This window comes from Trichechus manatus, unplaced genomic scaffold, assembly GCF_000243295.1.
Source record: "Trichechus manatus latirostris isolate Lorelei unplaced genomic scaffold, TriManLat1.0 scaffold00069, whole genome shotgun sequence".
In the NCBI taxonomy this organism is placed as follows: domain Eukaryota; kingdom Metazoa; phylum Chordata; class Mammalia; order Sirenia; family Trichechidae; genus Trichechus; species Trichechus manatus.
In genome coordinates, this window is record NW_004444005.1 from 11286525 (window position 1) to 11306888 (window position 20364).

The 20364-nt window shown below is 51.8% G+C and overlaps 1 protein-coding gene across 1 annotated transcript in view; it reads left to right on the forward strand.

The window, feature by feature from the left end:
• TAFA5 (TAFA chemokine like family member 5) overlaps positions 1-20364 on the forward strand; it is a 246758-nt gene that overhangs the window by 173726 nt on the left and 52668 nt on the right. The window contains exon 2 of the mRNA XM_004380067.2: positions 2549-2698. Within this exon, the coding sequence (XP_004380124.1) occupies positions 2549-2698 (150 nt within the window). The remainder of the gene's footprint in view (positions 1-2548; positions 2699-20364) is intronic.

The window sequence follows — 20364 nt, forward strand, 5'->3', positions numbered from 1 at the left end:
GCCACACTGGCCGGTGGGTGTGCTGTGGAGTGGGCGTGGGGAGGCCCTGTCCTGGAGTGCCACACTGGCCCGTGGGGTGTGCTGTCAAGAATCCTGGGGCCTGAGGGACAAGGGTTAAGTGGCAGGTGAGGGTGGGGGCGCCCTGGGCTCTCGGGTGGCCCCTCTCCCTCATGGGCCCTGCCGGGGTGTGCCACTCCCCCCCAGTCAAGAGCAGGCCAGGTCCCACGGTTTTCACGGCTGGTGGGTGGTGACACCATGGTGAAGTGTCTGTCCTGAATGAGGTGGTGGATCAGATGGTCATCAACCCAGAAGTGACTGGGTCCCCTTGGCCTCAGGCAGCCCTGACCCTGCCCCCTCCACTGTCATCCAGGGGTCTAGCTGCAGTGGTGGGCAGTCCCAGAGACGGGCCCGTGCTGCAGCTCGGGGACACAGCTGCCCGAGGGCCAGGGAGAGCGTGAGCAGGTCCCAGGAGGCCAGCCCCCGCCTGGGCTGACGTCATGGCAGAGGTCCAGAGTCAGGGTGGCCAGGAATGGCAGCCACGGCCACATTAACCTGTAGAGCTTGAAATAGCCCTGAAGGCAGGCCCTGCGGCCCTGTCCCGTGGGCGACAAAGGGGACGCGTGAGCCACAGCGTCTCCAGGAGACACCTCCCATCTGCCCAGACACAGACTCACCCCCCACGAGCCTTAAGACCCTAACACCCTAGTCCTGAGAGCATTACCTCGTCACCGCTGATGCTGTGCCCTCTGGCGTGTATCTGTTTGTGTATTTAGCTGTGTCTGCCTTGTTCCTAAAGCTGTATGTGATTCCACGTGTCATCTGGTTACGGGAGTCAGACCTTCGGGGAGGCAGCCCTGGCTACAGGCGGCCTTGCCCCGCACAGAGTGGGCATCTGCCGTCGGTGGGGAGGGCAGCCCAGTGTCCAGTGTCAGCCCGGCCTTGGATAAGCCCTGATGTCTTCACCCCCACCCAGGACCTCAGCCTCCTAAAGGCAGGCCATCCTGGGTCCTTGCCGGGGCCCCTGCGGGGGCACCCACACCCTGGGCTGCAGGGTTCAGCCTCCGGCCTGTGCAGTTGCCCCGCCGCAGCGCCCCAGCCCTGCCCTGCTCGGAGGCCAGCTGGGGTGGGCTGGGCAGGGCGCGCCGAGTGCCCCCCGAGGCATCGTTCATGTCCAGGGAGTGTGGGCACACCACAGACACAGCACTGCAGGGTCTCGGCCGGCAGAGCAGGGCAGGCGGGAAGGGACAGCAGAGAGGGTGACTGAGGCCCCGCGTGTTTCCGCGAGGCGGCTGTTCCGCATCTGCACTGCGCCCCAAGCACGGCCTCTCTGTGTGTGTTAGTGTTTAGGGATGTTAGTGGGCCAGCCACATTTCACATGCAACGACGCGTTAGATTTCCTGGGGGGTCACCCTCCTCTCGGCCGTGGTGGCCCATCGCCCCTAGAGACAGGTGTTTGGCTGGGGATTTGTAAGAACAGTAGGGGTGAGGGGGTGGGCCATCACCTTCCAGACAAACGTGTCACCTGGATTTTCCAATGCACCTGGGCCATCCACAGCCAGGCCAGGGCCACGTGGCCTCACCTGGGGTGTCGGTGACATGGTGCGAGCAGTGTGAACCTGCCAGCATCACGCACCTGAGGGCACCCCTGTCAGGCACCATCTGAGCACCCCGTGTGTACCTGGCAGCTCCTGAGCCGTGTGCCGTGTGGCCTCTGAGTATCCTCGCCTGGACACTGCCCGTGTGCCTGTGACGTGTGCGTGTCTGTGACTGTGTACAGCTGAGTGTGCGTGGGTGTCGTGCATGTGTGCACTGCATGTGCGTACGTATACGTGTGTGTGCCTGTGACGTGTGCGTGTCTGTGACTGTACAGCTGAGTGTGTGTGCGTGTCATGCATGTGTGCACTGCATGTGCGTACATATATGTGTGTGTGCCTGTGACGTGTGCATGTCTGTGACTGTGTACAGCTGAGTGTGCGTGGGTGTCGTGCATGTGTGCACTGCATGTGCGTACGTATACGTGTGTGTGCGTGTCTGTGGGAGGCAGAAGGGAGCACGGCTGGCCGGCATGATGAGGGCCGCCCAAGCCCCCACCGTCCCCGTCCTGTAACCTCTGGTTTTTGCAGTGTGGCCTGCCCTGCACAGGCCCTGAGGGAGGGTGGGAGGGTTTCACCCGATCTCTGATGCAAGATGTCAGCATGTGGCACTGGGGACAGAGACCATGGACTCACCATGGTTTCACGAGGGTGCGTTGGGTGAACTCCTGGCCGGATGTGTGTGGGGGGCAGCGTTTCCTGTCTGGAGGCCAGCGGCCTGAGCCAGCCAGGTGAAGAGGACAGGCCTCAGGCGCGACAGCTGCCCTGGCTTCTCTGCCAGGGTCCTGGGAGGGGGCCACAGCCGTCCTCACTGGAGAAAAGCGGCCCCTCCCTCTGGCCAGGCCACCAAGACCCTCCACGGGCGGCCCTGGACGGGCGTCTGGCTGCGGGGCCAGGTGGGCGGGCAGCTGGTCTGAAGGCCCGAGCACTCAGCCTGCATCTGCTCCTGTTTGCAGGTCAGCTGGCCGCCGGCACCTGTGAGATCGTCACCCTGGACCGGGACAGCAGCCAGCCACGGAGGACGATCGCCCGACAGACAGCGCGCTGCGCATGCAGAAAGGGACAGATCGCTGGCACCACGAGGGCCCGGCCCGCCTGTGTGGACGGTAAGCACTGCACCCTGGAAGGCCCCCGGGCCGCCGAAGCCTCAGGCTGGCTGAGGTGTCTGTGTGGCTCCTCATGGGGCAGTGGAGGCGCACACACAGGGTGGGGATAGTTTCAGGGGCGTGGTGGATGGGGGGTCCTAAGGTCTCCAGGCTCCTGTGGATGCAGGCGCCCAGTTAGCAGGTGTGCCGCCGTGGTTACAAGCTCGACTGTTAACCAAAGGGTCATCAGTTGGAATCCACCAGCCGCTCCTTGGAAACCTTACGGGGCAGTTCTGCTCTCTCCTATAGGGTCGCTGTGAGTCAGAATCAACTTGACTGCATTGTATTTGGTTTTTTTTGGCTTTGCCCCGGCCCAGAGGCTGCAGGCCTGAGAGTGTGTTGGTGAGGAGGAAGGGGCAGAGGTGGTACCCTCTGAGGGCTGCTGTGCCCACGGCTCTGGGCTGGGTTGCAAGGTGTCCACATCACCCTCTGGTCTGTCCAGTGTCCACCCCCACATGTCCCCACTCGACAGAGCACAGCTGGGTCTGTCACCCGGCTCCCTGGTGAGCTGGTGGGCCTGGGTGATTGGTGGTGGTGCCCACCTGCCTCGCCCCAGGGTCAGGCCAGGACAGACTTGCCACCTGACCCTCGCCGTTCTGATGGGCAGGAGGGAGGGTGTCCTAGCGGGCAGCGCTGGGGCTCACCACGGCCTCTGAAGGAAGGCAGAGGCCATTGAGAAGGGGTGCAGAGTCCTGTTTGGGGTGATGGAAGGTTTGGAAGGGGATGGTGGTGAGGGTTGCACAGTATGGCAGTTAACGCACCCAATTTGTGCCCTGAAAACGGTCAGGGTGATGGACTTTGTTTTATTTAATAGGCCTGGTGGCGCAGTGATTAAGAGCTCAGCTGCTAACCGAAAGGTCGGCAGTTCGAATCCACCAGCTGCTCCTTGGAAACCCTAAGGGGCAGTTCTCCTCTGTCCTGTGGGTCTCTATGAGTCGGAATTGGTTCGAAAGCAGTGGGTTTACGAGTTTGGTTTTTTTCTTTTTGTTTTTGGTACGTGCATTTTAAAGGCGTCCTGGTGGCGCAACGGTTAAGCGCTCGGCTGCCAACTGAAAAGGTGGGCGGTTTGAACCCAGCCAGCAGCTCCTTGGGAGAAAGACCTGGTGATCTGCTCCTGTAAAGATCGCAGCCTGGGAAATCTTATGGGGCAGTTCTCCTCTGTCACACGGGTCGTTATGAGTCGGAATCAGCGTGACAGCACTCAACAGCAACATATGCATTTACAAATTTAAAAAAAAGAACGAAAAAACTCGAAGGTTAAAACAAACCCGAGAAGGAGGCAAAGCCCCACAGTGGCTGGAGTGGCGTCTGGAGGGGCAGGTCCCTGGTGGAGAGGCCACATGTGAGCCAAGTGTTAGAGCTTGGCCGTGACCACCGCCAGGCGTAAGCTGAGACCTGGGAGCCCCCGGGGAAGGGCATCCCCAGGTGACACTGTGGCCAGGGGACAGCGTCAGCCCCAGTGAGACTGACTGGGGCAGCAGTGGAGCAAGCCAGACCCCACCTGGGGCCCGGGGCTGACCACGGCAGGCGGGGGGCTCGGGGGCTGTGACCACGGTAGGCAATGCCCAGGACAGGGGCATGGACATTCAGAGCCTGCCTCGGGGCCCAGGACAGGGGCGTAGACGGGCAGAGTCTGCCCCAGGACCCAGGACAGAGACTAGCCCACTGGCCTCCAACAGGAAGGGAAAGGGGTCAGCGAGGGTGGCCTTGGGCTCCTGGCTGGAGGGAGGAGACCCAGCCAGGCCTCCACCCACAGCCCTGCCTAGCCACAGACCTCGTGCCACCTTGAGGCTGAGTTCACCGCACCCCGCCCCCCACAGGCGGGGTGCCCAGGAGGAGTTACCCTGAAGTCTGACCCCCGGGCTCAAGGCTCCGGCTGCCCCACCCTAGCTCCTCTGTTGCTTCTTCTGGGGACCCCACAGCCACATGCCACCTACCATGGTCCACCCCAGCCCTGAGCGCCCCAGAAACCCAGGCGCCTCTGGGAGCACCGGGCACTTGGGGATTCAGGAAAAGCAGGTGGAGCAGCCCTGCCTGGAGGGCGAGGCTCACGCTCATGCACCTTGACAAACTGTCCCGTTTAAGGAGCCTGTTTTCTGTCCTTATTAGAAACATCTGTCCCGCGCTCCCACACCGGCATCTGATTAAGCCTCCACCTACGTGGGTACCGCAGGCCTGCCCCGTTGGTTCCGGACTCCACTCCCCAGAATCCGCTTCCGGGTGCATTGGGCCAAGGGGACAGCACCCCTCCCCACTGCTGCGTTGGAGCATACGCGCGTGGTGGGAGTGTGCCCTGGTGGGTGACAGCAGGTGACTGAAGCCTCTTTTCCCTGGGCCCAGAGACCCAAACTAAAACCTCGTCGTTTTCCGGGGAGGCCAAACAAACGTTAGCTGGTGTTTTTTGCACAGTGGGCGTTTTCTGGGCTGCCGTCTAGTTTAATTTTTGCTGTTCCGTGTTCTTGCTCTGTGTGCATGAATTGTGTCTCTGGGTGGGATGGAATTTAAAGAGAGCCAGGTTTACATTGGGACGGTTTGTGCCACCCCCCCCAGGGACTGTGAATGTGGGAACTTGAGATAATAGAGCCAGCTCGCGTCTGTGCGCCTACTTGTCTGGTTATTAATTGGCTTACTGGTTGTTCATTCATTCATTCACTCATTCATTCATTCGAATAAAGCATAGGCTCGGGTGTAGGAGAGTTAAAAGGGGAGATTGACTCTTAAAATACACAATGCATTTTGCTGTGCATCATCGTGGGTACTGGGGCTGAGATCGTGGTGCAAGACCCAGAACACAGCTGCCTCTTCCGGCCCGGGATTTTGGCAAGGTTGCATCAACCAGGGGGCAGTTTGAGTAGGGTTTTGAGGGGTGAAGAGGAGTTCATCAGACAAGCTTTGGTAGTGAGAGGAGAACATTAGGCCTTTGACTCCTTGGCCTTGTCTCCACACCTAAGCGTTTTTGATGAACAACTTCCCAGCCAGGACGCAGCCACACCACAACTCACAACTGATGTCAGAGTCTTTCCAACCAGGGAAAAGGCTCTAAACTGAACCCCAGACTCTGGCTCAGGAGTTAGTGTCCTTACACACAAATACCATCGGACAGCCTTACCTCAGGGCAGGTACAGCCTCGCATGCCCCGCTAATGTCCAGACGGGCTGGCCCCCGCCACTTACTGGCTGCTAATGTAGATTGAGATTCCCTTTTTGGAGGACCAGCAGACACTGCCCCGAGATGCGGCCCTGCCTGGCGCGTGGCTGAGTCGGCCGCAGACAGTGCTCCCTCCGTGAAGCGAGGTGTCTCATAAATTTCTGTAGATTAAAGTTCTTCGACAAGCCGAGGTCACCAAGGCCAGCAAGCGTCAGCAGGTCGATCCTGACTAATGGAGACCCCACGTGTGTCAGAGTAGAACTGTGCTCCATAGAGTTTTCAAAGGCTGATTTTTTTTAAAGCAGATCACCAGGCCTTTCTTCCAAAGCACCTCTGGGTGGACACCAACCTCCAAGTTTTCAGATGGCTAGTGAGCATATTACCTGCACCACCCAGGGACTCCAAAAAAGTTGCCGTCGAGTCAGCTCCAGCTCATGTGGCCCCACGTGTGTCAGAGTCGAGCTGCCCTCCATAGCGTGTTCAGTGGCTGCGTTTTCAAAAGCAGGTCACCAGGCTGATGATGAATCTGGTCCCAGCTAATGTGTTTTGAGGTGTTTAGATAATCACTAGCCTTCAACAAATTGTTGGGCTGTGGGTCATGGGCCAGGCTTGTGGGGGGCACTGTGGGCTGGGCACACACGGGCAGTACATGCTGCCCTCTCTGTGGCCCGCTGCCCCATGCTCCCCCTCCTGTCCTCTTGCCCTGCTCCAGCTTCCTAGTCCCCCCTCCCCGGGGCCCCCAGAGCCACGTCCAGCTGCTGTCACCAGAGACATGGTGGGGACCCTGTTTCTGGGTGATGGTCGACCCCACTGAGTCCCTGATTTTTGCACCCTGTGTCCGGATCCCACCGCCCACAGAGAAGAGAGAGGAAAGCAGAGGGGAGAGTTGGCCTGCAGAACCATGATGGGGAGATGCGTGGCTTTCCCAACACACAGACCCTGCTTCCTGTCCCTCTGGCCAAGGTCCGCTAGGCCTCCAGGCCTGCAGGGCTGTGAGAAAGGCTGGACCAGCCTCTGCCACTGGACAGTTCACCTCAAGGGCCTGGCGTCCTTTCCCCGGAGTGGGCGGAGGGACAGCAGCCTCCTGGCCTGGGCCACGTGCTGCCAGGTGCCTGGGCATCAGGCCCGGCCTTCACCCTCCTGTCACTGGGGTTGGGGGGAGGCAGGGTGGACAGGATGGCAGGCAGTGGGGTGTGGACACCCTCCTCCTGCCACTTCCTGAGGCCTGCGACCTGGGGGTGCTGAGCCTCCTCAGCCAAGGTCACGGGCGACAGAACCCCACAGACGAGCACAGGCTGCTGGGGTGTTTGCTGGAACGCCCCGGGGCACACTGCCATCATGACAGGTGAGCAGCCAGGCCTGCTCAGCCCGACCCGTGCTCGCTCCCGCCCAACCTGCAGGCATTGACTCAGGCCCCCGAGTGTCCTTGCTGAGGGGAGGACACACGAGCCCGGTGCCTCTTGGACACGGGGCGCCCATGGCCACCCTAGCCAGTGTGTCCTCACCGCGGATGTGGACTTGTCTCCTGGCTCAGAAAGGTCCGGAGATTCCAGAGGCCTCTGGCCGATGTGGCAGCCCCCAGGCCCTCCGTTGTGCTGGGTCCCCTCTCTGAGCCAAGTGGGCAGACAGGGAGTGCACCTGGCCGCCTCTGCCACGTCTGATCATGGCGGGAGCTGGGAAGACACTCATATTGCTCATATTATGTCGCTACCGCTGGAGGCCTTTTGGCTGCTGAATTTGTGCTGGAGCCAGGGTGTGTGTTATAAACTCCGGGAACTTGGGAGATGCTGGGAGAAGCTGAGGACGCACTGCCTCCCGAGCACATCTGGCATCTCTGCTGATTACCCGCCCGGACTGAGGGGAGCCGCGCTGGTGAAGGAGTCACATCAGCCCCAGCGTGGACAGTTCGGAGGAGGCGCGGAGAGCGCGGCACCGTCACCAGTGTTGCACTGCATTCTGCTCTGCCACGTGGCCGCGTATGGGGACAGCACACAGCTCAAAACACATCACCGAAGGCAAAACTGTGGTCCCAGCTGGGGCGGCTCCGTGGACTCCAGGCTCAGGGGCGTGTCCTTGGGGTCAGCACCCCTGCAGGATGTGGAAGTGGCCGCACCGATGGCCTGGCTTGTTTGCTTCCTCCAAACCCCATTCCACTGGAAGGGGAGGGCGACTCTCTGCTGATTTGTCACTTGGGGACATCCAGGCCTTGCTGCTCTTGGTTGTGGTACAGTCACCCAGCAGCAGGGCCACAGTCTGATGCGTACACAGAGACAGCCGCCAGGAAGCCTGGCCAGCCTGACCCTCTGCTCATACCCCAGCCCCCCGGGCATCCCCTTCCCAGGACGTGTGGGTCTGGGCGAAAGAAGAGAAGAAGCCCAGGGTACAGAGGGGGCTGCTTATGTACAGCAGGCAGGGATGTGGCTGGTGCTCAGACACCTGGTCCCCAGGCGCTGGCTACCTCGTCATCGGGATGTTGTGAGCCCAGACTTGGCCGGGGGGCATGGAGGGGACAGTTTTCCCATTGCCCAGACCCTGTCCTTTCACAGGCGAGGGTCTCCTGGGAGTCTCTGAAGCACAGAGTCAGGGCTGGCTGTGAGGGCAAGGCAGAGCCATGCAGTTGCTCAGCCGGGCTTCCAGAGCAGACCCCGCACCCTTGGGAATGCTGGGGACTTCCCAGTGCCCACTTGGCACCCAAGCCCTGTGGCACCAAACCGGTGGCCCGGGCGAGGTAGCACGTGCCGTCTGAGCTGCACTCAGGTGTGGAGGTGGCAGACACTGTTGCTCACCTGTGCAGGTCACCCGTGTCTGGAAGGTCGCGCCACCCCTTGGTTCCGACCCTAAGAGCAGGGAGCTGATTCCAGATGGTGAGCTGGTGAGCAGTGGGCCTTGCTCTGGGAGCCCCCTCCTTGCCCTGTGATTCCCCACCACCATGCGACTCAGGGCCAGAGAAGGACCCAGCTCTGGGCATCATGACCCCAGGAATGTCGCTATCCCCTCCCCCACAGGCCCTTCTGCAGAGCATGGCTCCCCCACACTGCCCCTCCACCCTGGTAGCTCCCAGCACATTGAGGTTAAACTTTTCTTTCTTTTTTTCCCGTTATTTAGAATTCTGCTGTCATTTTGAGCTAGAACTTCATTGTAGCTCTAAAGACAGTCTGGTGCTGGGGGAAGGAGGGGGGTTGGGAAGAGAGTGCCTCGGTGTGAGTTTGACCTTGTTCCCGAATCTTAGCTCTGCAGTCTCACTGTAGGATGACCGCCTCCCCCTGCAGAGGACAACTGGCCTCTCAGCAGTCCCTGCAGGAGCTCTGAGGGCAGGGTGTAGGGATGGAACGAGGGTTGAGGGAGAGCGTGTGGTAGGGAAGGGCAGCACAGGCTGATGGGGCCACAGGAAGGTGCCGGACTCAGTGGCAATCTAGGAAGGCTCCCTGGAAAAGGTGGGCACTGTGCCCAAGGGCGGTGCCATGTCTGTCTGCTGTTGCTCAGTGGACACAGTTGTCACCCTAGAGTCCCAGGAGGGTCCTTCAGCAATAGGTGTGATTGAGTGGCATTCCATGCCCAGCCTGGACCAGACCCCACATCCATACGCACTGTTCTCTGTGAAGAAACAGCCTCTGAACTGGCAGGCAGGAAGTAGGTTGGTGAGCACTGGGATCACAGGCCTCACTCTTTGGGCAGGAGGCCTTCTGTGTGTTCAGATACTTGAAGAAATCAGTGTAAATGTGTGTGTACTTGGTGCAGCTGTGTGGCCTCCAGCTAGTTCCCTAAACTCTCTAGGTGTGGGCAGAGAGGAAGTAGGACAGAGGACGTGAAGGCACAGCCCCCTGCTTCCTGTAGCCATGCAGTAACTTCCTTGATGTGACATTATTTGCTTTCTAGAGTCTGCTAGACCCATCCCTGGGGCCTGCTGGAGCCAGTTTACACTGGCTTCCACTGGATTGAAAGGGCCGTTCGTTAAATTTTGGGGGATTTTGTGAGATGACTGTTCAGCACAGCCATTATTAAAAATGAAGTTATATAAACTTACAGTCAAATAAGTTATATTAAAAGCAAAGATATCCACCTAAAACATTAAATAAGGAAGAGCAAACTAAAAGCTAGCTGTAAGAAAAAAATAGTAAGAAATGAGAGTAGAAATAAAAGAAACTGAGAATAGAAAAATACAAAAAAGACAAAAAATCAATGAAGCGAAAAGCTGGTTCTTGAAAAGATCAACAGAACTGAAAAACCTTTAGCTAGAGTGACCAAGAAGCTTGAAATACTAAAATCAGAGGTGTAAAAGGGGACATTACTACTGACCTTACAGACATACAAAGGATTATAAAAGAATACTATGAGCACTTGTATGCCAACAAATTAGATAATCTAGATGAAGTTGAAAAATTCGTAGGAAATCACAAACTACCAAAACTAACTCAAGAAGAAATAGAAGATCTGAATAGACCTAAGACAAGTACATAGAATGAATTAGTAATCAGAAAACTTCCCACAAATTAAAACCCAGGTCCACATGGCCTCACTGGTGAATGCTACCAAACGGTTAAGAAGATTTAACGTCATTCCTTCATAAACTCTTACAAAAAATAGAAGAGAGAACTCTTCTTAACTCATTTGTGAGGCTTATATTACCCTGATACCAAAGCCAGCCAAAGACATCACAAGAGAACAAAACTATAGACCTTATGAATATAGACATAAAATTGCAACAAAATACTGAAGAGAGAGAGGCTGAAAGCATGCCCCCTGAGAACGGGAACAAGACAAAGATGTCCTTTATCACCACTCCTATTTAACATCATGCTGGAAGTCCTAGCTAGAACCATAAGGAAAGAAAAAGAAATAAATGGCATCCAAATTGGAATGGAAGAAGTAAAACTATCCCTATTTGCAGATGGTATGATCCTATACATAGAGAACCCGAAAGGTTCCACAAGGAAACTACTGGAACTGATAGAAAGATTCAGCAGAGCAGCTGGATACAAGATCGATATACAAAAATCAGTTGAATTCTTACACACCAACAAAGAGAACTTTGAAAAGGAGATTAGGAACACAATACTATTTATAATAGGCCATAAAAAGATAAAATACTTAGGAATAAATCTAACCAGGGATGTGAAAAACCTATACAAAGAAAACTACAAAACATTATTGCAAGAAACCAAGAGAGACCTACATAAATGGAAAAACATACCATGCTCATGGATAAGAAGACTCAACATTATGAAAAGTCCCTTCTGCCCAAGCAATCTACAGATACAATGCAGTCCTTACCCGTATACCAACAATATTCTTCAAGTAGATGGAAAAACTAATCACCACCTTTATATGGAAAGTAAAGAGGCCCCAGATAAGCAAAGCATTATCAAAGAAAATGAAAGTAGGAAGCCTTATACTACCTGATCTTAGAACCTGCTATACAGCCACGGTAGTCAAAATAGCTTTGTACTGGTACAAAGACCAACACAAAGACCAGTGGAAACAGAGTCGAGATCCTAGATGTAAATCCCTCCACCTGTGGTCAGCTGATCTTTGACAAAGGACCAAAGTCCATTAAATGGGGAAAAGACAGTCTTTTTAACAAATGGTGCTGGCAAAACTGAATGCAAACTTTTGGGGGAAAAAAAAAAAAAAAGAAACAGGACCCATACCTTACACCATACACGAAAACTAACTCAAAAAAATCAAAGAAAAGACCTAAATGTGAAACCCAAAATGATGAAGATTACGGAAGAAAAAAATAGGAACACCCCTACGGCCCTAATACATGGCATAAAGAGAATACAAACCATCACTAACAGTACCCAAATGCCAGAAGAGAAAGGAAATGACTGGGAGCCCCTAAAAAGTAAACACTTATGCTCATAAAAGACTTCACCAAAAGAGTCAAAAGAGAACCTACAGTCTGGGAAATAAAAGCTTGACTAGAACATGTCCAACAAAAGTGTGATCTCTAAAATCTACAGAATACTTCAATACCTCAATAACCAAAAGACAAATAATCCAGTTTAAAAAAATGGGCAATTATATGAACATACAGTTCACCAAAGAAGACAGTCAGGCAGCTAGTGGTCACATGAGGAAACGCTCATGATCATTAACCTTTTTTTTTTTTTTGGCAGTTCAGTTGATTCCAACTCATAGTGACCCTATAGGACAGAGTAGAACTGCCCCATAGAGTTTCCAAGGAGCGGCTGGCTGGTGGATTCAAACTGCTAACCTTTTGGTTGACAGCCAGGCTCTTAACCATTGTGCCACCAGGGCTCCATGCAAATAAAAACTACAATGAGATAACATCTCACCCTGACTTTGCTGGCACTGATCAAAAAAACAAGATAACAAATGTTGGAGAGGTTGTGGGGAGATTGGAACTAATATGCACTCCCGGTGGGAATATGAAATGTTACAACCACTATGAAAAATGATATGGCACCTCCTTAAAAGGCTAGAAATAGAAATAGCATATGATTTAGCAGTCTCACTCCTGGAAATATATCCTAGAGAAATAAGAGCCGTCACACAAATAAACATATACACACCCATGTTCATAGCATCATTATTCACAATAGCAAAAAGGTGGAAACAACTTAAGTGCCCATCAGCAGATGAATGGATAGACAAACTATGGTACATACACACAATGGAATAATACTTAACGATAAACCACGATGAATCCACGGAACATCTTACAACATGGATGAATCTGGAGGGTATTATGCTGAGTGAAATACGTCAATCACAAAAGGACAAGTATCTTGTAAAACCACTATTATAAATACCCAATAAAAGGTTTACACACAGAAAAAAAAAAAATCTGTGATGGTTATGGGGGGGAGGGGAAATCACTAACTAGATAGTAGGCAAGTGTTGACTTTGGTAATGGGAAAGGCAACACACAATATAGAGGAAGTCAGCACAACTTGAACAAAGCCATAGAAGCTTCTTAAACACATCCAAACACCTCAAGTAACAGGGACTGAGGGCTGGGGACCATGGATTTGAGGGACAGCTAGGTCAATTGGTATAACATAGTTCATAAAAAAATGTTTCATATCCTACTTTGGTGAGTAGCGTCTGGGGTCTTAAAAGCTTGCAAGTGGCCATCTAGAATACACCTGTTCATCCCTTCATGATCAGAGCAAAGGAGGATGAAGAAAACCAGAGACAAGGAAAATATTAGTCCAAAAGACTAATGGACCACGTGAACCACAACCTCCACCGGCCTGAGACCAGAAGAACTAGATGGTGCCCGGCTACCACCACCACCCTCTGTGACAGATCACAATAGAAGGTTCTGGACAGAGTGGGAGAAAAACATGGAACAGAATTCAAGTTCACAAAAAAGAGGCCAGACTTACTGGCCTGACAGAGACTGGAGGAACCCTGAGACTATGGCCCCCGGACACCCTGCTAACTCAGAACTGAAGCCACTCCTGAAGTCCACCTTTCAGCCAAATGTTAGACGGGTCTATAAAACAAACAGTAATACATGTGAGGAAAGTTCTTCTAGTTCAGTCAAGTATACGAGACCAAATGGGCAACACCTTCCCAAAAGCAAAGATCAGAAGGCCAGAAGGGACAGAAAAACTGGAAGAATGGACCCGGAGAACCCGGAGAACCTGGGGTGGAAAGGAGGAGAGTGCTGACACATTGCGGGGATTGCAGCCAATGTCATGAAACAATTTGTGTATAAATTTTTGAATAAGAAACTAATTTGTGCTGTAAACTTTAACCTAAAGCACAATAAAATAAAAAGAGAGAGAGAAAATTCAAAGACTCGCCAATCCAAGGTTTGACAGCTTAGGAGCCTGATTCTGTGACGTCATCCCAGACAGATGAGAAATTTGGGATGTGGACCCAGGTGGGGAGGGGAGATGACAGGTCCAGATGAACCAAAAAAAAAGAAAGAAATCGAACGACATACCACCAGGTGATGCCACCTCCCCGCTCTTACACATTTTAATCATTGTTTGATTAAATGCAAATGGCCTCTTTAAAGTTTTAAAAAGCAAAGACTTTGATGACTAAGGTGCACCTCATCCAAGCCATAGTCTTTTCAGTTGCCTCATATGCATGTGAAAGTTGGACAAAGAAAAAAAGAAGACAGAAGAAGAATTGGTGTATTTGATCTGTGATGTTGGCGAAGAATATTAAATATTCTGTGGACTGTCAAAAGAATGAACAAATCAGTCTGAGAAGAAATACAACCAGAGTACTCCTTAGGAGGCAGGATGGAGAGACTTAGGCTCCTTACTTTGGACACGTCATCAGGAAACCCAATCCCGAGAAAAGGACATGATGGTAAAGTAGAGGGTCATTGAAAACGAGGGAAACCCTCAACACGGTGGATTGACACAACAGTGGACTCAAACGTACCCACCGTCATGAAGCGGGCACAGGACTGAGCAATGTTTACTTCTGTTGTATGGAAGGTCTCCACGAGTTGGAGCCAACTTGAAAGTAACTAACAACACACTGTAGCACAGTTATAAACACCTTACACACTTCACTGTTTTCTTTATGTTGAGGCCTGATTCATACTGAAGTCTGTATGATCTTCATCAGTAAGTGCTTCAAGTCCTCTTCACTTATAGCAAACAAGGTTGGGTCATCTGCATAATGCAGATTGTTAATGAGTCTTCCTCTAACCCTGATGCTGTGTTCTTCATATAGACCAGTTTCTCAGATACTTTGCTCAGCATACAGACTAAATAAGTATGGTGAAAGGACACAACCCTGGCACACACCTTTTCTGATTTTAAAGTATGCAGTGTTCTCTTGTTCTGTTCAACAGCTGCCTCATGGTCTGTGTACAGGTTCTGCATGAGCACAATTAAGTGTTCTGGAATTCCTGTTCTTCACAATGGTATTCGTAATTTGTTATAATCCACACAGTCGAACGCCTTTGCAAAGTCAGTAAAACACAAGTAAACATCTTTCTGGTTTCTCTGCTTTCAGCCAGGATCCATCTGATATCAGCAATGATATCCGTGGTTCCACGTCCTCTTCTGAATCCGGCCTGAATTTCTGGCATTTCCCTGTTGATGTACGACCCAGCTGTTTTTGAATTATCTTCAGCAAAATTTTGCTTGCATGTGATATTAATGATATTGTCAGATAATGTCTTCATTTTGTTGGATCACATTTCTTTTGAATGGACTCAAATAGAGATCTCTTCAAGCCAGTTGGCAAGGTAGCTGTCTTCCAAATTTCTTGACATAGATGAGTGAGCACTTCCAGCGTTACATGCATTAGTTGAAACATCTCAATTGGTATTCTATCAATTCCTGGAGCCTTGTTTCTCGCCAATGCCTTCAGTGCAGCTTGGACCTCTTCCTTCAGTACTGTCAGTTCTTGATCATATGCTACCTCCTGAAATGTTTGAACACTGACAAGTCTTTCTGATACAGTGACTTTGCATATTTCTTCTATCTTCATTTGATGCTTTTTGATTTATTCAATATTTTGACAATAGGATTCTGCAGTATTACGAATCAGAGCTTGAATTTTTTCTTAAGTTCTTTCATCTTGAGAAATGTGGGGTGTGTTCGTCCTTTTTGGTTTTCTCACTCCAGGTCTTTTCACATTTCATTATAATATTTTAGCTTTTCTTCTCAAGAAACATTATGATAAATGGAGAAAATATTGAAGTTGTCAAGGATTTCATTTTACTTGGATCAACAATCAATGCCCATGCAAGCAGCAGTCAAGAATCAAATGATCTGTTGCAGTGGACAGATCTATTGCAAAAGATCTCTATAAAAAGTCTTAACAAGCAAAGATGTCACTTTGATGACTAAGGTGTGCTGACTCAAGCCGTGGTATTTTCAATTGCCTCATATGTATGTGAAAGCTGGACAGTGAATAAGGAAGACAAGAAGAATTGACACCTTTGAGTTATGGCGTTGTCGAGGAATATTGAATATGCCATGGACTGCCAGAGCAATGAACAAATCTGTCTTGGAAAAAGTACAGCCACTATGCTGCTTAGATGCGAGGACGGCAAGACTTCCTGTCATGTACTTTGGACACGTTATCAGGAGGGACCAGGCCCTGGAGAGTGATATCATGCTTGGCAAAGTAGAGAGTCAGCAAAAAAGAGGAAGACCCTCAACGAGATGAATTGACACAGTGGCTGCAACAATGGGCTCAAGCTTCACAGCGATTGTGAGGGTGGCACAGGACCAGGCAGTGTTTCCTTCTGTGGCGCATAGTGTTGCTATGAGTTGGAACCGACTTGATGGCACCTCACAACAACACCATCTTACTTTATTAAACAGCACATATGCCTTTTAAGATTTCTGAGGACTGTGGTGTTGGGACAGAGTAGGAAGGACAGGCATGCCCCTGCTCTCAGACCTCATGATGGGACGAAGGTCTTTGTGTAATTACTTAAAGAGCCCAGTACACTCTGTGCCGGTAATGCCACCTCCCTGGTCTCATGCATTTTAATCAGAGTTTGAGAATAATCAGCATGTATAAGAAGAAGTGTCTTTGAAAAATCTTTGAGGAAATTCTTTCCAGGAAATGGAGAGCTGATGCACCCAGCATGCGGTCCCAACCCCCGAGCTCTGATTGCGACCATTGACAGGGACACTCCAGATACTATTAGGTGAAGGACACTCTGTGGTCTGCATTGGTCACCACAGGGGTCTCCAAGCTCTTTTATTCTTACCTCGGGGACGTCCCCCCTCGCTGGGGAGGAGTGAAATCCATCGCGAGCATGGTGTGCTGATGGTCCTCATGGAGTCTCCAGGCTCTGCACAGAAGGCCTGACGGTGACATCCCCTGCCTGAGAGCGCAGATGTATTCTTGGCTGACTTTGGATGGGCGGCCACAACTTGGGTGCCCCTTACTTGGAAGAAGCGTTTCAAAGGCGCTCAGCCAAGCTTCAGGGTTCCCTGCCCCTCTGAATGGAGCTCATCAGCCCTCAAGTGAAGCCCACCACCCGTCTGTCAGTTTGCCATGCTGTGGTGTATGTGTTGCCGTGATGCTGGAAGCTTTGCCACCGGCATTTCCAATACCAGCAGGATCACCTGCGGCAGGAGATATCAGTGGAGCTTGCAGACTAAGATAGACCAGGAAGAAAGCTTTGGTGATCTTCTTCCAAAAACGAGTCAATGAAAACCCTGTGGACCACAGCAGAACATTGTTTAATGCGGTGCTGGAAGATGAGCCCCCTAGGTTGGAAGGCATTCAGAATACACAGTGGTGCGACAGTGGCCTCCGGCACACCAACGATGGTGAGGATGGCGCAGGGCCGGACAGCTGCTCGGTTCTGCTGTACACGGGGCCACCGTGAGTGAGAGTCAGCGCAACAGGAACTGACAAGCAAAGCCTCCTCTGCCTTGGGCTAAAGAGCTATGAGAATGGTGAAGTGATGTATCGGATGGTAACCGCCAGCATGCCTGGGGGCAGGTCACGGGGTCCTGCCGGGAGGAGTTGATGGATGTGCAGAGAGGGGCACTCTTGCCCTCTTTTCTCCTTTCTTTCTGAATTCACCTGCTTGCACTTCTGGTTGACCCTTGTGATGTGAAGGGCCCCAGCTGTGGTTTCCTCCGGGTCACGTGGTTGTCACAGGTTCACGGGTTGGCTAAAGGCCTTTCCTCCTGGCTGTTCTCAGTGAGAGACCTTGCTGCCCATGGAGATTCAGGAGCAGAGCCCCAATCCCAGGTCCCAGGGCCCTGAGACCATCTTGCCGGCATCGCTCCGCCGCCTTCAGCTCGTGCGTTCTCTGATGCACATAAAGTGTTCCTGCTCTCTTTGATGTGATCTGAGATTTCAAACCAAATTAAATAGCATGATGGAAAGCAAATCAAAGTGAGGGAAACTGTATAAGAAACTTTTTTTTTGATCTTGGAAGACGCTTTGATCATGTGATATCAGGGGACAGAGGAGCGCGCCTTCCCGCCCACCCCTCTGGCTCAGGTCATGGAAGGACAGCCAGCTCTAGGTCACTTCCAGGACCCGCTGGACGTAGCTTCGCCTTCATGCTCCCCAGATTCCAGTATTCCCTTCTAGGTCTTCTCTCAGCTGCTGCCCCCAGACCCAGGCTTCCGTACTGAATTTCCTCTAAAATCCATTGCTGCAGGAGTGCGATTTGTCCCAGGATGACTTGATTGCTGCATTCTTCCCGCGAGCCCCCTTCATACCAGGAGCCCTGCAGAGTGGCTGCTTCCAAACAGTGATTAAACGTGACTCAAGCTCCTCTGAGCTAAGGGTGTCCTTGGGCTCGTCTTGAGAAGGTTCTTGTTGTTGATTTTTGGGTTTTCCTTAGGGGGAGGGATGTGTTTGCAATAAGGAGGTCTAGCTACTTGTAGAAATCTTGCACAGATCATGGTGGATGTACTTGAGAGGTCTTTCAGCCAATAAAATGTTACCCCGTGTCCAGCACACTTGGCATCCAAATTCTGTGTACCAGGGGCTACTTTTTAGGTATTCCGTAGGATGGCCGAGTGTCCTCAGCCTACCACATTTAAGCAAAAAGTTGTTGTTGCTGGTTGCCATCAGGCTGACCCCGTTACATGTCACACACAAGTACAGAGTGGAACGCTCCGTAGGGTTTTCTTGGCTGTGATCTTTATGGAAGCAGATTGCCAGCCTTTTCTTCCGTAGTGCCTCTGGGTGGGCTTGAACTGCCAACCTTTAGGTTAGTGGTTGAGGGCAAACCCTTTGCTCCACCTGGTGCCCTTTAAGCAACATAGTAGGTGATTAAGAGCGAAGGGGGGCTCTGGGATCAATCTGCTGGAGTCCAAACAGTGGCTGTGCTCTTTGTTAGCTGTGGTGCATTAAGCAGGTCGGTCAGTCCCAGGCCTCAGCTTTCTCATCTGTAAAATGGAGATGTGATGCACCTCCTTACAGGAAAGTTCTTTCTTCTTTGTGTGTGCGTGTGTGTGTGTGTGTGTGTGTGTGAAAAATACACAATTTCTACATGTACGATTCAGCAGCATTGCTTGCAAACTTCAAGCTGTGCCTTCTTCCTCAACAGCCTTTTCCAAACTATCCCATCATCCTTAACACAGATCCACTGCCCCACTAAGCTTCTCGTCTATCCTTTGGAGTTGCTGCTGTCCATTTGATCACATATAGATAATTCTTTAAAAGCATATAATGCTTCATGCAGACGTTCTTTTCTAATTTGGTTCAAGTATTATCTGGTTCAGAGATGACTTCAGGGGATGGTTTCTGTTCAAGGCTTAAAGATTTCCTCAGGGTTATAGTTTCTGGGAGTTATCCGGCCTCAATAGCTCCAGAAAATCTGGATTCCATGAGAATTTGAAAAGCCATTCAGCATTTCCCCCCTTTTGATCAGGATTCGTTTATATAATGCTTGATCTAAATCCTTGATCAGTAGTGGTAGGCAGGCACCATCCAGTTCTTCTGGTCTCATGGCAAACAAGGCTTCTGTTCATGGAGGCAATTGGACACATATTCCATGTCCTTCACCCATTCGTGACCCTCATGCTTCCTCAGTGAATGGACACCAACTGCTGTGCCTTGGATGGCTGCTTGTAAGCTTTTAAGACCCCAGGCACTACAGTAGTCCCCCTTTATCTGCAGGGAATATGTTCCAAGATCCCCGTGGATGCCTGAAACTGCAGAGAGTACCAAACCCTATGCATACTATGTGTTGCCCTATACATACATACCTGCAATAAAGCTTAATTTATAAATTAAGTACAGCAAGAGGTTATCAACAATAACTAAAAATAAAATAGAACAATTATAACAATATACTGTAATAAAAGTTATGTGACTGTATTCCCCAGGCAGGCGGGAGCTGGGCAGCACAAGCTTTCATTTAACATTTTGGACCACGGTTAACCGAGGGCAGCTGAAACTGCAGAACGTGAAACCCTGGTGGTGCAGCGGGTAAGAGCTCAGCTGCTAAACAAAAGGTCAGCAGCTGGAATCCACCAGCAGCTCCTTGGAAGCCCTATGGGGCAGTTCTGCTCTGTCCTGCAGGGTCACTGCGAGTTGGAATTGGTCTGGTTACTGTGTAGGCCAGTTTTGAGGTCAGTGACATCATGGCGTCAGCAGGTGGTAGCCCCCTGGCTGTGTTGCGCGTGTTAGCACACGTGCACGGCTGTGATCAGAGCAGCCTGCTGTCTTCAAAACCAGGTGGTTGGCTGGTTCTCAGAGAGGGATCAGTGCAGGAACGGCCGCAGTAAGTACACGCGGTCAGAGCTCATTAACCCCAGTCCATTGATGTGGCTGGGGATAACTCAGGCCCTCGGGGCACAAAGTGACCTTTCTGCTGTTTGAGAGAACCGGGTTTGCTAAGCAAATTGTCAGAGCGCACAGTGGCCTGGGCAGGGTCCAGAGCAGGGAAGGTCAGGCTCCTCCGGCTCTCTCTCACGCCAGTGGCAGGGGGCGCCTGGGCCTGCCTGCACCCCTGGGGGAGTCCCACAGGAGGGGAGAGAAGGTAGTGCCCCTCACCGTCTCAGATGGTCCGTCAGAACCTCCTGCAGCTCTTTCCTTCC